The sequence below is a fragment of the Nicotiana tomentosiformis genome, chromosome 5, assembly GCF_000390325.3.
Source record: "Nicotiana tomentosiformis chromosome 5, ASM39032v3, whole genome shotgun sequence".
Lineage (NCBI taxonomy): Eukaryota > Viridiplantae > Streptophyta > Magnoliopsida > Solanales > Solanaceae > Nicotiana > Nicotiana tomentosiformis.
The window spans coordinates 18,022,636-18,038,160 of NC_090816.1; the positions used below are offsets into that span (position 1 = coordinate 18,022,636).

Consider the following 15,525-nt stretch of genomic DNA (forward strand, 5'->3'; position numbering starts at 1 on the left):
CTCTCCCAAATTTCCAAATTTAATCTTCCTTCCAATTCTTCAGCCATTGACAGTTCCATCAATGGCTGAAGAAAAACCTCTGATTACAATGAAAAAGACATTCTTTTACAAATTCATACCATCAAAAGCTGAAGAAGAAGCATGCAAAACTAGCAACACCGAATATATACCGACTCGTAAACTAATAGAGATAAGAGACATATACTCTGCCCCAAAAATTGATCTGAAAAACCCATGGCAAATCAAGAAAAGGATTACCCGCGATGAAGTTGTTTTTGGAAAGCTAGTGATTCCATTTTTCGACACGTTTGAGTACATTCTTCGTTACTGGAATTTGAGCAAGGCCAAAAGTTTGGTGAATGGGGTCGGTATTTTTGTTATCTTGTGGGATGTAACTGAGGAGAATGACCCTAAGATATATGAAAGTGGAAGTATTTGCTTTGAGATGATGTGTAATGATGACTATTCTCTATTGTGCATGCCATTGTTCAATGATCGTGGATTGGCTGTTGGTAATGAAATTGGGATATATTGGGATCCTAGGTGTTCAAGTTTTATGTTCAAATTACTTTCTCAGGTTCGTGTTTAGTGAAATACTGTAAACGATTCAAGAATTAGGACGCGAAAATGATAGTATATCATAGTATTTTTGTTAGGATTACTTTTCATATAGGAACTATAATTTCAAGGTTCAAAGATAATGATTCAATTCTGTATTAGGGGCAGTGACCAATTCGCTTTAAAAAATATCTAGAATATGATGATTCTTGCATTGCTATTCTCAATTTGGTTTGTGTAATCTACTTTTTATACTTATATTTTCATTCCCAAGTTGTTCTTGTAGTGCTCTTAACACCGTGCTATTCAGATCAATGGCTAGTAGTAACAATTAACTAAAATGTAATTATCAGACTGCTTTGCTCTCACTGTTGTTAGTATTTCAAATAAGCATTGGCTGATAGAACTTTATTTGGAACTTTCCGGTTTTATTCTATGGCTGTAAACTGTAATTGAAGTATGTATCTATGTCCAATCTTTTCTTGGATAACTTAAGAACTGATTTTGTGCTTCAATGTATATGCGCAGGCCACTATCCCGAATTCAGGGTGTTTTTCTGAATGATCAAAGCAATGATTCAATGTAAATGAATCAAGAATTAGGTCCAAAATGATGTATCATAGTGTTTTTGTTAATATGACTTTTGATTTTGGGGAAAAGAAAAGAAAAGATGCTGCTTCAGTACATGCTCATGTCAATAAAAACAACAACAACAAAATCTGTAGAGGGTAGTGTGTACGCAGGCCATAACCCTATCCTGAGAAGTAGAGAAGTTATTTCTGATAGACCATCGCCTCAAGAAAAATTAAAGAAACAATAGATTCAATGCATGCTCATGTTATTATTGGGAATTCATGGTTGTATATATTTTGAATGTCTTGGTTATGCATTTTAACATTGGCATAATGGAGCATCTCCTCATTAAACTAATGTGGTTTTACCTTCAAAGTATAAATGACTGTGACTGATCTTAAATAGTCAACAAATTCCTTCATGTGAGGTTTTCCATTTGGTAAAAAATATTAATAATCCTAATAATAGAGGAAAAAAGGCGTCGTTTTGCTGATGCAATCAGCAATATAATTATGTAAGTTGCAGTTTTAGTGCCTGAATAAGTAAGAATTGAGTTAGAAATGAGTAAAAACTGGCACTTCAAACTGTTTGATTACAGTTTTGCCCGGATTTGTCCTAGTGCAGGCACTCTCTTTCCCATTTACAATGATTCTTTTGACAGAACTTTTTCTGCAATTTTCTGTACAAGATAATTATCGTCGTCACAGTTCTTGAATCTGCTGTTCTTTATTTGCTTTGTACTTGAATTCCAGTAGCCGAGTGTCTTCTCTAAGCAATAGTCGTTGTAGTTTTCCGCATTCACTTAACAGAATATGCACAGCAGTTACATCAAGGAGAAGTTGTCTATTTTGTTGTTTCTGTGCTAGTGACTGCACTAAATGTCTTTGTTACTTGGAGTCAGAGCATATAAAGCATTATATTGACTTATTGAGTCATTGAGTACACTTTTGAAGCAGCAATCAGATTCATAATTCTGCTAAGCAAGTTAACCTCAAGAACTTTTGTATTGCTTATACTAAGGTATGAGTACAATAGTACTGGAGTGAAATATAGGAATTATCTCTCAATGAATTCTTTATTCATTGAATCAAATCCTTGCCCTTATTTTGATTTATCAAAGAAACTTTTTGATGTGTTCAGTTTCAAAACCACAGATGTTGCTTTACTGTTGATTAGCGAGCTATTTGGTGAATTAGTTAAGTGTCGTTATCAAAGAAAAAAGGAAATAACATAACTCCTAGTAACACTTGATAATCAGTTTTTAAACCACAATGGAATAAAAGAAATGGATTGAAATAACTGGAAGAAGGCTTATATAAATGTATATCATTTGAAGCCTCAACAGGTTGATGTATTGGCCAAAGTAAATTGTATGCCAACCTTTATATGCACTCTGCAAACAAGATTATAAGGTTAAAGTAATTGGAAAAAAAATATACTGAAAAGGAACTTAATCTACAAAAGAAGTTAATAAATTCATATATACTCACAGAGATGATCCCATTTCGCGCAAGAACTCACTACTGCATCACTGCAAGCTTGTCTTCTCCCGTCATATCTGCAACATATTCCTTAACCTTTAGGGCTGAATCTTTTAGTTGAGGGTTGCTCAAGACTATGATAGACTTTAATGAAGCAATATCTCCAAAACTTTCCGGGATCTCCATAAGATCGTGACAGTTTAGTATATACAATTCCTCGAGCACAGGAAAGGATTCCTCTCCAACCTGCCATTCAGAAAAAGACACATTATACAATGTTAGCACTTTGAGATTCTCGAAGGTGACTTGTTCCGTGTTCCATTCTTCCATGTTTCATTCTTTCCCCTGGATGATTGCGATTCATAGACACAAGTCTTGAAGGTTGGGTAATCTCGCGATTTTTAACAGTGAATCGGATGTCAGATTAAAGTTTGTCAACTCTAGTTCTTTCAAGCTCAAAGGGAAGTGAAAGTCACAGTACTGATCTTCTGGTGCATGTTTACTAAACGGAGAGCAATGAAGCTGTGCATAAACTTCTTCAAGTTCATTAAGGAGATCCAATCTTGGAAAAGACATCCGCTCTGATGAACAATCCCATGGTTCTCTGATGTTGAATTTAAGGCTTCGAATATTAGGAAACCTTTTGAAAATATCCTCATTCGAATAGGAATGGTTGAGCGAATGTAATATTCTTAAATTCTCTAACTTTGAGTCCTCTTCTAAAACTGTTGGTTCATCAGTGTACAAATCAAAGAAAGAACAAGTATAGATGTCCACATGTTGCAGCTTTGCAAGACTCCAAATGCTAGGTGATAGTACCATGTTTGATCCCCGGTTATCCACCAACAGAGTTTCTAGATTCAAGAGGTTTGAAAATGATGGAGGGAGAGCTTGTGCCTCCATTCGAATGTTTAAGTACCTCAAATAAACAAGCATTCCTATTTCATTCAGCAAAGAATCCGTCAAAATTATTTGGCGCAGCTCCAACCTTTTAAGAAGCCTCAAGTGTCTTAGGTGACAGTTGGAGGAAAGATAATAGCGCTTCCCATACTCGCCATCATCATTCATGTATACCTTCAAAGAGAGGATGTGTTTAACATAAGGATTTTCCTTTTCTGCATTAAACAGGACAAAATTTTCATCCGAATGAAGGAAATGTTGATCATAATGAATGGTCATTGCACGTGGCATTAGATCCGAAGAAGAAGAAGACGGAGCGCTTGAACTTATGAAGTCAAACAACTTTTCCTTTCTAGCTTTTCTAAAACAAAAATCATGAACAAGATCGTGAATTTGACAACTCGGATATGCACCTCTCTCATTGGGAACTATTACCAAGCTACTGGAAATTAACTCATCCACATAAACCTCCATCTCAGTCTGTTCCACAAGCCCTTCAGCACTCCATAAATCTGTCAACTCAGAGATTAGAATATGTTTGTCCTTTGGATAGCTTGCAAGGTAAATCAAACACGGTTTTAAGTGATCAGATAAATGGTCGTAACTTTATTGTATAACCTTCATCACTTCCTCTTCATCCTTAAAAATAAAGGAAGTCAAATTATTTAGAACTTCAAGCCAAAAAGCCTTAATCTTTTCCTTCCTTGCAATGACTCCTCCGATCAGATCAAGTACCAAAGGAAGCCCATCACATTTTCGGGCTATTTCTTCTCCAACATCCAATAGTTCACCTGGACAACGTTCTTCTCCGAATACCCTTTTCTCTAATAACTCCCAACTTTCCCCTAGTGTGAGAAACCGAAGATAAAGAGGATCACTGTGGCGTTTTCCTTGCAAAGCCACTTCCTTTTTCCGACTTGTTAAGATAATTCTACTTCTTTTCTGAAATTCAGAAAAAGGTCTTGTTAGCTCATCCCATGTTGCAGTATCCCACAAGTCATCCAAGACAATAAGGTACCTCTTTCCAAACAGTAGTTTCCGTAGCTTATCAGCAATGTCATCATCTCTGTGATCCTCACTGAATGTGTCTTTCAAACCAATAACTTGATTGAAAATTTTCTGCAACAACTTTTTCTCATTACGTTCTTGGTCGACTGTGCACCAAGCACGAACATCGAAATAATCAACAACAGTTTTATCATTATATACTCTATCAGCCAAAGTAGTTTTTCCAAGCCCCGGCATGCCAACTATGGAAATAACATCTACCTCAGCTGGTCCACTGGTGAGTTTCCTAACTATCCACTCTTTCTCCTCCTCAAATCGTGCAATTATTTTACTAGCTATTGATGACTTGCTTTCAACTGGCTTGTTGGGAGAGTTCACAACAACAAGGCCCCTATTCTTGGGGATCTTTTCTAGTACCTCTTCTTTGATAAGTTTGATCTTTTCTACTATATCAGGAAGTAAGAAGATAAGCTGCAAGAGACCATGATCTCTAGCAAGAATAGAGTTAATGGCATGTTCCGCCTCATAGGCCACATCTAGAACGCGAGTCCAAAGATCTCTATTCAATTCTTGCTCAACATTCCCGATCTTATGAATTCTAGATCTTCTTTCACATACCCAATTTCTTTCTTTATCAAAGCAACTGAATAAGCATTAGAATCGAACAAATCACTTAAGTTTCTGAGTAAAAGATTCATGAAGAGTGGTCCATCACTCTTGGAGAAACAGCGTTGAGATGAGTCTTCATGGGCTTTTAAGTAAATATGTTTGAGCTCTTCATTCAGAAGTTCAATATTTTCCAACAAGTCTAGAGTTGCACATTTTGTTCCATCCGTATTCTCTTCACTCCTTGATTTCTCCTCTAAGTCGCGAACAAGGATTGATGCCTCCTTGTTAAGTACTCCAACACGTGCCAAGAGAACAAACAATTTGTCTTGATGAATAAAATCCTTGGACAGATCGGTGAGAATTATCAACAGGAACTCTATCATGACATGAATGTTTCGAGCTGAAGTGCTAGCACAAAGAACAGTTACCATGTGCGCTTGTAGATGAATCAGATATTCTCTGAGAATGTCTGGAGAGGTTTCTAGAAGTTGCTTAATGAAGCGTCGAACTTCAGCTGACTTTGAAACTTCAAAATTTGTGGAACATACGTGCATAACCTCCAGTTCGACAGGAATAATCTCCACAAGTAGATGAGCTAGCATGGAATTGACTTGAGGGACTTCTTCAAGTTTATCATCAAGTTCATCTATTTTATCAAGTTGATACGCCAAAAGGACAGAACAGAAGTGTCCTACTCTCTCAGCCATAAGTTGAAACTGAGGTAAGACATAATCAACTATCTCATGCTCAACACAACCATTTACTTTTAACCCATGAAAATCTCTTACATTGCCACATACATATTGACTACGTCGTACTGAGTCATCAATGGAAAAATTAACTCAGCGCAAGGATTGGGAAGATCACAAAGATTTATGACGAGCGAGTCCAAAAGTTCAACCAACTTCTCCTCAGTCATGGTGGCATTTGATTCGGGACAACTAAGTGAGCTGATATACCTATCGATATTTTCCAAGAGGCAACGAACGACATGATCCATGCCATATTTAACCAGCATGTGTTTTCCACTCTGATGGAAAACTACCTGAACCAGATAAAAGACACGTTCTGCTTTCCGAGACATTTTGGCATTAAAACCATCCAATTTGGAATAAGAAAGCAGAGGAAATGTCGACATATAGGTCAGCTCCAATTTCAGCTTTTCAATTTGATCCATGTCAACATCAATTTGATCTTCTTCATTCTTTAACCTCTCTATGAAATCCAGAAGATTGAAGGGTAGATAACTAGATTTGACACTAAAAAAGTAACTAGATTTGACACTAAAAAAGTAAGGCGAAGAATAACAACAAAAACAATAACAACGTCTCAATCCCATAGAAGTTGGGACTGAGATGAATCATCACTAACCATGTAGTTCAATTTAAGCTCTACTCAGTCCCATACTACTCAAGATAAAAATAAAAATATACTAAAAGGTTCTTCATATTTTTTACTAGCATATAAATCTCTCACAAGACCAAAAATCTTGTAACTAACATAAGACCTAAAGTAAACATATTAACATGACTAAAACTTAATCCCGCCTAATTGGTATCGTTGCCTATAACAATCCTTTCTTTCACTGTACCCTATTTTTGGCTAGGTCTGCATAGATTCCAAGAGATTGTAAGTCCGAGACAACTTCCTTTCATGTCATATTAAGTCTATCTCGTCCTTTTTAATTTCTTCACTCACCATGATTTCACACCTAATGACTAGTACATCTAGAATTTATGTAGGACAAAACAAACCATGAAGCAACCGTCTCTTATTTTATCCTCAACGTATACTACTTACACCTTCTGTCAAATGTGGTCCTTTTGAATCTTGTCTAATCTTGTATGATCATATATCTAACTCAGCATTCACATTTGTGGGGCACTCATCTTGTGAATATAGTGGACTTTAGCAACCCAACATCCACTGTCATAACAAAATTGTCGGTCTTGTAGCTGATCTATATGACTAACCTTTCACTTGAGTAGGTTTTCTTATATCATATAACACTACAATAGCTTTTTTCGTTTTAACAATCTTATTTGTAATGACCAGACCGATCGTTTTGAGCATTTACGCTCTTTTCAACTATTTGAAGTGTTGAATAACTTCTTACGAGGTATTATGACTTGTGAATTGTCGGTTTTGGTTTTAAGGTATTTCGGAGTTAGCTTGGAAGAATAAATTTCATGTTGAAAATTTAAGTTAGAAAAGTTGACCGGATGTGGACTTATGTGTAAACGACCTTGAATCTGAATTTTGATGATTTCAATAGCTCCGTATGGTGATTTTGGACTTAGGAGTGTGTCCGAAAAATTTTTTGGAGGTCCGTAATGAAATTAGGCTTTAAATGTCGAAAGTCGAATTTTCGAAAAGTTTAACCGGGGGTTGACTTTTTGATATCGGGGTCGAAATCCGATTCTGAAAATTGAAATACCTCCATTATGTCAATTGTGACTTGTGTGCAAAATTTGAGGTCAATCGGACGTGATTTGATAGGTTCCGGCGTCGTTTGTAGAAATTGGAAGTTTCAAAATTCATTAGGCTTGAATCTATGTGTGATTCGGGTTTTTAGTGTTGTTGGATGTGATTTGAAAGCTCGACTAAGTTCGTATAATATTTTAGGACTTGTTGGTATATTTGGTTGAGATCCCGGGGGGCCTCGGGAGAGTTCGGATGCTTAACAGATCGAATTTGGATTTGGAGGAGGAGCCGATGCAGCTGGGCATCTGGTATGATCGCACGTGCGAGAAAACGGGCCGTAGGTGCGAGCTCGCGGATGCGAGGCATTAGTCGCAGAAGCGAAAATGCATGGGCTGGCCAGGCATCGCGGGTGCAAAAACGTTTTCCGCGGGTGCGAAGACTGCAGGCGCGAAGAAATCATCGCAGGCGCGGACACCGCAGGCGCGAGAGTTTTGCCGCGGCTGCAAAGACCGCAGGCGCGAAGAAATCATCGCAAGTGCGGACATCGCGGGCGCGAGAGTTTTGCTGTGGGTGTGAAGACCGCAGGTGCGAAAACCCTCGAGCAATACAAAAACAGAGGGGTTCCGAGCTTTTGCCATTTTTGGGAATTTCAAGCTCGGGTTGGGCGATTTTTTAGTAAGGTTTACACGAAAAAACTTGAGGTAAGTCCCTTGTGATCATTTCTGCTCCGTAATCTTGAATTATCATCGAATAATCCGACTAGATTATATGTTTTTGAGGTGTAAATCGGGGGTTTGAATTTAGGGATTTGAAAATAAGATTTGAAGATTTGGAGGCCAAGTTGAGGTCGGATTTTGGTAAAATTGGTATGGTTAGGCTCGTGGTTGAATGGGCTTTTGAATTTTGTAACTTTTGTCGGGTTCCGAGACGTGGGTCCCACGAGCGATTTTTGAGCTAAATTTCGAATATTTACGGAAAATTAATATTTTTTTATTGAATTAATTTCAATACATTTTATTGACTGAATCAAATTATTTGTGGCTAGATTCGAGGCGTTTGGAGGCCAATTCACTAGGCAAAGGCTTAGCGGAATAAGAATTTCACGGTTTGAGGTAAGTAACAGTTTTAAATCTGGTCCTGAGGGTATGAAACCCTAAATTTTGGTGTCGTGTAATTATTTTGGAGGTGACGCACATGCTAGGTGACGGGCGTGTGGGCATGCACCGAGGGGATTGTGACTTGGTCCGTCTTGTGAAACTGTAAAGTTGAATAATCTGTTGTTATCTGTACATTCTCCATGTAGTAGAGAAATTGAACCACAAATCATGTTTAGATTATATATTGGCACTGTAGGGACCCACAGAGGTCGTGTACATGTTGAACTATCTGCTTAATTATTGTTTTGTACTCAGTCACAGTTTACCTATTTATTTTATCTTAGTCTATATTGTTCATTATTGATGCACCATATCATTATTGTTTGGGCTGATTTCATGATTTCTAAGAGCCCGAGAGACTGGAGAGATTTATGACTGAATGAGGCCGAGGGCCTGATTGTGAGATATTATTATAGCACGTGAGTTGTCCGTGCATCACATGAGTTATCCGTGCGGATCTAGATATTACTATACTATAGCACGTGAGTTGTCCGTGCAGATCCCGATATTATAATATAGCACATGAGTTGTCCGTACGGATCCAGATATTGATATTGTAGCACGTGAGTTGTCCGTGCAGCACGTGAATTATTTGTGCAGATTATAGCGCTTGGGCTGTAGGAGCCCCTCCGGAGTCTGTACACCCCTAGTGAGCGTGAGTACCCATTGAGTGTGAGTGCTGAGGTCTGAGAGCCGAGTAGTTGAGCTGTTGTGACCAGTTGAGTGACTATTGCCCTGAGAGGTTGTACTTGCTTTTCATTTGTTGTTGAACTTAGTTTCTATCTGTCATTGTTGTGAAATTCTTTGAAAGATTTTGTATCTGGATTACATGAACTTGAACTGGATAAAATTGATTTTACTTATACTGCTGGATTTGAAAGCATGTCTATTCTTTACTGGAATTACTAAAAGTGAACTATAACTGTGTAGCTCGTCACTATCTTCAGTTCCTTACTTATTATTGTTACTTGCTGAGTTAGTTGTACTCATACTACACCCTGCACTTCCTGTGCAGATCCAGGTGTTTTCAGATATAGCGGGTGCTAATTCTCTCGCACAATTGATTTTTCGGAGATTCAGATGTAGCTGCCTGGTTTCGCAGACCTTGTCTCTCCTTCCCTATCTCCTTGTTTACTGTATTTAGTCTTAGACTATTATGTACCGTATTTTTCAAACATGTATTCATACTAGATGCTTATGTACTCAGTGATACCAGGTTTTGAGAGTATTTATATTTGTACTTGTGAGATTTCTTCCTCTGAATTTAATCATTCTATTTTCAAACTTAAAAGAAATTGTGGTTTATAGAGATTGTCGGTTTGCCTAGTTTTGAGATAGGCGCCATCACGATGGGTGAGATTTTGGGTCGTGACAAATTGGTATCAGAGCACTAGGTTCACTTAAGTCTCACGAGTCATGAGCAGGTTTAGTAGAGTCTTGCGAATCGGTACAGAGACGTCTGTACTTATCTTCGAGAGGTTACTGAACCCTTAGGAATTTTTCACTTTCTTGTATTCTATAGTGCAGAATTGATTCAGCTTGAAACATAACTCTTTGAATTCCTTTCGTGTATTCGCGTGCGCATGTGAGCGCTCGATATCAGTTGTGCATCGCCGGCTTATGATTCCATGAGCGAGGTTCGAGATGTGCATTTTGTATTTTGGTGATGAGTCAGTCTGGAGGACTTGAGGCCAAGGTTAAACCACAACTTAAACTCAGAAATTTCGATCGTGAGAACTTGTACATTTGGACTCACATGTCCGGTAATGCCTCTATGAGTGGAATTTATGGATCGATGAGCGGTTAAATGGCCATATGATAAGTATGATGTGACAGCGGGATGTGTTTAGATAGTTTGAATGTGACGAAAACAGTTTCTCGAGATGTAAAAAGGGGCATCAGATGCATGATTTCTGTCTTGATTTGATTTATAGTCTTGAGTTACGAGAGTTTTGGAGGATCTTTCACGTTGTTAAATTGTAGGACAAATTAAATTCTCGTGTCTTGATAATAAGTTTGGACTCAGAAGGAGTAAGTGATTGTGTAGTAATTGTGGTTGTGAAAGGGTATAACAAGATGCCAATTTGAGGCTAAGCAGGTAGGTTATCTCCTGTAGAGTAATCTATGTAGGTGTGTTTCTTATAATGTTGAGTGGAGAGTTTCTTTTCTACCAACAGGGCGTATGTGTTGAGATTTGAATTTGAATTTGGTTGAGAAAGTTGACTTGATTGTTGCGAGAATAAATGTGAACTTAGCGGATGATTGAGGTATTTTATGGTGGGTGTTGCATAAGCTTGAGAAGAATTTTCGTTGAACTGACTGCAGTATTATGGCAGTAATAAAGTATGGGTATTATGAGTTATCGAGTGTTTTGTTCTATGACTTTGAGCCAAGTGGGGGAGTCTGCTATTGACAATTCAATTTCATGGATATATGTTAAATTTTAGTTTTGGTTTGAGGCATACTTGTGGGTTAGTTATGACTTACAGAGGTGGAGATCAAGGATGGCTTGGGTAAGTAAATTTCTAGATACGGGTTAGATTGGACTTATGAAAATATGAAAATTATGGAATGATTAAGTTGTTATTTTGAAGGATGAAGTGCGCACGAAGTATGAATTCGATTAGTCGTGTTAAGATAGGGTTACTTCTTTGAGTGTTGATTGTGCTAAAGGTGCACATGTCTTTCGGCCCGTTTGGGGCGGAGTAAATTAGATTTGAGTAGAGTGGATGACTCTCGAGAGGGTTCTAATGGATTCAAAATGTATATGTGGAAATTGATTTTTTTTTAATTTGTATATCACTAGAATCAGTTACTTACATTGGATGGTATCGGGATGTGCGGTAATTCTGTTTGACTATGGATTCTATATTTCAGTATAAGAAAGGAAAGAGGAACAATTTTAAATTTGCATAAGGTATTTTCATAGTGAGTGTTACGATTGGGGTATTTATAAAGGTGCTTAAGAAGAATACAATGGCTTATGGGCCTTAGGGCGATGTGGTTTTATGTTAAGATGTCTTGTAGTGAGCTTTGGGTAAGGATAGTAGTGTTCTGACAAGGAGAAATGTCAACTTAAGGGTAATTCAGAAGAAACTTGGAGAAAATAGGAAAAATGGGTAACATGTTGGATCAGTATGGTAATGGTATGCTCGGTTCTTTTGGTTCTTATGATGAGGTGGGGCTTTACGGGTGTTTTGTGGCAATACTCTCAGATTTGGAAACCTGTGTGGCTTGGTGAAGTTAGAGGAATTCAGTTCTGATAGATTGGTTATGTGCAAATGGATTTCAAAGTGTTCATGATGGTTTCTACCATGGTTTGAACCAGATATTTTCTACCGGTGTATGGAACGTATTGTGTATTGTGATTTCCTCCTGGAAAGAAGTAAGAGAGAGGTTTCTAACTAATAGGGTATGTAATTTGCTGGTGACTTAGAATTTATAATGAGATTCTTGTGCCTTTCACATGATAGATGTGGAGTGTTATGCGGGATTTAGATTTACTTGCACAAGGTGGCAGTTCATTCTTGAAAGGAAGATCACGAATTTTGGACAGAATGGTCAGTTTCAGATATTTAGATGAATGTTATAACTGCTCGATGATCCATGAGAAGGGTGCGCATTTCAAAAGGTGTATCGTGTTTTGACTTACGGATGTTCATCAGTATTGCGGTACTCACCTGGTTAATAGACTGCTGATATTCAAATTATTGCTATGTGGTACGGAAGAATTATGAAAGTATTCCTCGTGGGATGATCGTGAATGGAAGATGTGTTAGTCATTCTAGTGCTGGAGTTAGGATTAGTACGGTGATTCATGTGTTCGATTAATTTGGAGACTGGGAGTTCTCAGAAGTATTTTGTTTTGGGTTGCGGCCTGTTTGAGGTGAGTATATTATTTTAACTTAGTTGAGGCACTAGTTGCATTACTTATTTGTGATAGCTACGTGCTATAAGTGTGCATATATGTGAGGTTTGAGCCAATGTGCGAGCATCAGGGAAAGTATTCATACTCGAAAGAATGCTTAGGCTATGATATGGCTAGAGTTGACTGTTAAGCATAAAGTTATAACGTTTCTCGTATTCATACCTTTGTTGAGAACTATCTAGGCTACATTTGAGGTTACAAAGAGGCTAATTCCCCTGAATAAATTGGGTAGTTACTATTTATGCGTTAAATTGCCGATTTGAAGTGTGATAGCATACTTTGCACATACTTACACTATGGCGTGTTATTTATACCAGTCCAGAAGCATGAAAATCTTATTTCATTATTATATACAAGTGTACTTGTTTAATTACCCCTGTATGATATGCTGGGACTGGAGGCCTGTGATCATGCCAGGCGATTCATATTATTGGCACGTAAGTTGTCCGTATCGCGTGTGGGAATTTTATTTCTATGATAATTCATCTGATTCATTAATTTCCTTCCTCTACAATTGTACACATGCGCCTACGGTTATCCTCTTCACGAAATTTGAGGAGTTGGTTATAACATTGTGGTTGTGGTGGTGCTTGTTGAACTTGCAATACGATTCTCTTCCTTGAGACATCTCCCATATTTGGGTACATAGATTGCGCAGTTATGGCTTGAGTTATATTGATGTGGCGTGTCTGTGAGATAGTTGTATTTAATAAAATAAGGTAATTGGACCTAGAATGGGTACTATCAGACTTAATTATGGTTTATTCGGGAGGATAATATTGAAAGTCGGCTTAGGAGAGGATTGTGGTTCTGGTTGGGGCGAGAGAGTTCCATGGCTAGTTGATCTAATGAGTGGTTATGAGTTTTTGATTGTTTCTTTCATCTTTGGCAGCGTACAAAGGTTTTGGAATAGGGTGGCATGGGATCACCCCCGGTACGTGCGTGGTAAGATGGAATAGTTATTTAATGGCTTAGGAACAACTCTTGGCACGTTCGAGGACGAACGTATATTTAAGTGGGGGAGATTGTAATGATCCAACCGATCGTTTTGAAAATTTATGCTCTTTTCAACTATTTGAAGTCTTGAATAACTTCTTACGAGTTATTATGACTTGTGTGAATTGTCGGTTTTGATTTTAAGGTATTATGGCTTCTTACGAAGAAATCACCGCGGGTGCGAAAACCCCCGGGCAATACAAAAATAGAGGGGTTCCGAGCTTTTGCCATTTTTGGGCATTTCAAGCTCGGGTTGGGCGATATTTTAGCAAGGTTTTCAAGGGAAAACTTGAGGTAAGTCCCTTGTGATCATTTCTACTCCATAATATTGAATTATCATCGAATAATCCGACTAGATTACATGTTTATGAGGTGTAAATCGGAGGTTTGAACTAAGGGATTTGAAAATAAGATTTAAAGATTTGGAGGTCAAGTTGAGGTCGGATTTTGATAAAATTGGTATGGTCAGACTCGTGATTGAATGGGCTTCCGGATTTTATAACTTTTGTCGGGTTCCGAGACGTGGGCCCCACGGGCGATTTTTAAGCTAAATTTCGGATTTTTATGAGAAATTAGTATTTTCTTATGGAATTAATTCCAATAAATTTTATTGACTGAATCGAATTATTTGTGGCTAGATTCGAGGCGTTTGGAGGCCAATTCACGAGGCAAAGGCTTAGCGGAATAAGAATTTCACGGTTTGAGGTAAGTAACAGTTTTAAATCTGGTCGTGAGGATATGAAACCCCGGATTTTTGTGTCATGTGATTATTTTGGAGGTGACGCGCATGCTAGGTGACGGGCGTGCGGACGTGCACCGAGGGGATTGTGACTTGGTCCGTCCCGTGAAACTGTAAAGTTGAATAATTTGTTGTTATCTGTACATTCCCCATGTAGTAGAGAAATTGAACCACAAATCATGTTTAGATTATATGTTGGCACTGTAGGGACCCACAGAGGTCGTGTACATGTTGAATTATCTGCTTAATTATTATTTTGTACTCAGTCACAGTTTACTTGTTTATTTTATCTCAGTATATATTGTTCATTATTGATGCATCAAATCATTGTTATTTGGGCTGATTTCATGATTTCTGAGAGCCCGAGACACTGGAGAGATTTATGACTGAGTGAGGTCGGGGGCGTGATTGTGAGATATTATTATAGCACGTGAGTTTTCCGTGTAGTACATGAGTTGTCCGTGCGGATCCAGATATTATTATACTATAGCACGTGAGTTGTCTGTGCAGATCTAGATATTATATTGTAGCACATGAGTTGTCCGTGCAGATCCAGATATTGATATTATAGCACGTGATTTGTCCGTACGGATTATAGCGCATGGGTTGTAGGAGCCCCTCCGGAGTCTGTACACCCCCAGTGAGCGCGAGTACCCATTGAGTGTGAGTGCTGAGGGCTGAGAGCCGAGTGGTTGAGCTGTTGTGACGAGTTGAGTGACTATTGCCCCGAGAGGTTGTACTTGCTTTTTATTTGTTGTTGAACTTAGTTGCTATCTGTCATTGTTGTGAAATTCTCTGAAAGATTTTATATCTGGATTACATGAACTTGAACTGTATAAAATTGATTTTACTTAAACTGCTGGATTTGAAAGCATGTCTATTCTTTGCTGGAATTACTGAAAGTGAACTATAACTGTGTAGCTCGTTACTATCTTCAGTTCCTTAATTATTATTGTTACTTGCTGAGTTAGTTGTACTCATACGATACCCTGCACTTCGTGTGCAGATTCAGGTATTTTCGAACATAGCGGGTGCTAATTCTCTCACATAGTTAATTTTTCGGAGATTCAGAAGTAGCTACCGTATTTCGCAGACCTTGTCTCTCCTCCACAATCTCCTTGTTTACTGTATTTAGTCTTAGACTATTATGTA

The 15,525-nt window shown here is 38.0% G+C and overlaps 1 protein-coding gene and 1 pseudogene across 1 annotated transcript; one reads left to right on the plus strand and one right to left on the minus strand.

The window, feature by feature from the left end:
- The first annotated feature begins 61 nt into the window (after positions 1 to 61).
- Positions 62 to 589, plus strand: LOC138891981 (B3 domain-containing protein At5g26805-like). Its single transcript, XM_070175670.1, has one exon. It carries the CDS (start codon positions 62 to 64, stop codon positions 587 to 589), a length of 528 nt encoding a protein of 175 aa, XP_070031771.1.
- A 1,768-nt stretch (positions 590 to 2,357) lies between these two features.
- LOC104095486 (putative late blight resistance protein homolog R1B-17) lies at positions 2,358 to 13,663 on the minus strand (annotated as a pseudogene).
- Between the last annotated feature and the right edge of the window lie 1,862 nt (positions 13,664 to 15,525).

What these genes read in the sequence shown, in the direction of transcription:
- LOC138891981 (XM_070175670.1), top strand. Translation starts at nt 62, where the DNA reads ATGGCTGAAGAAAAACCTCTGATTACAATGAAAAAGACATTCTTTTAC.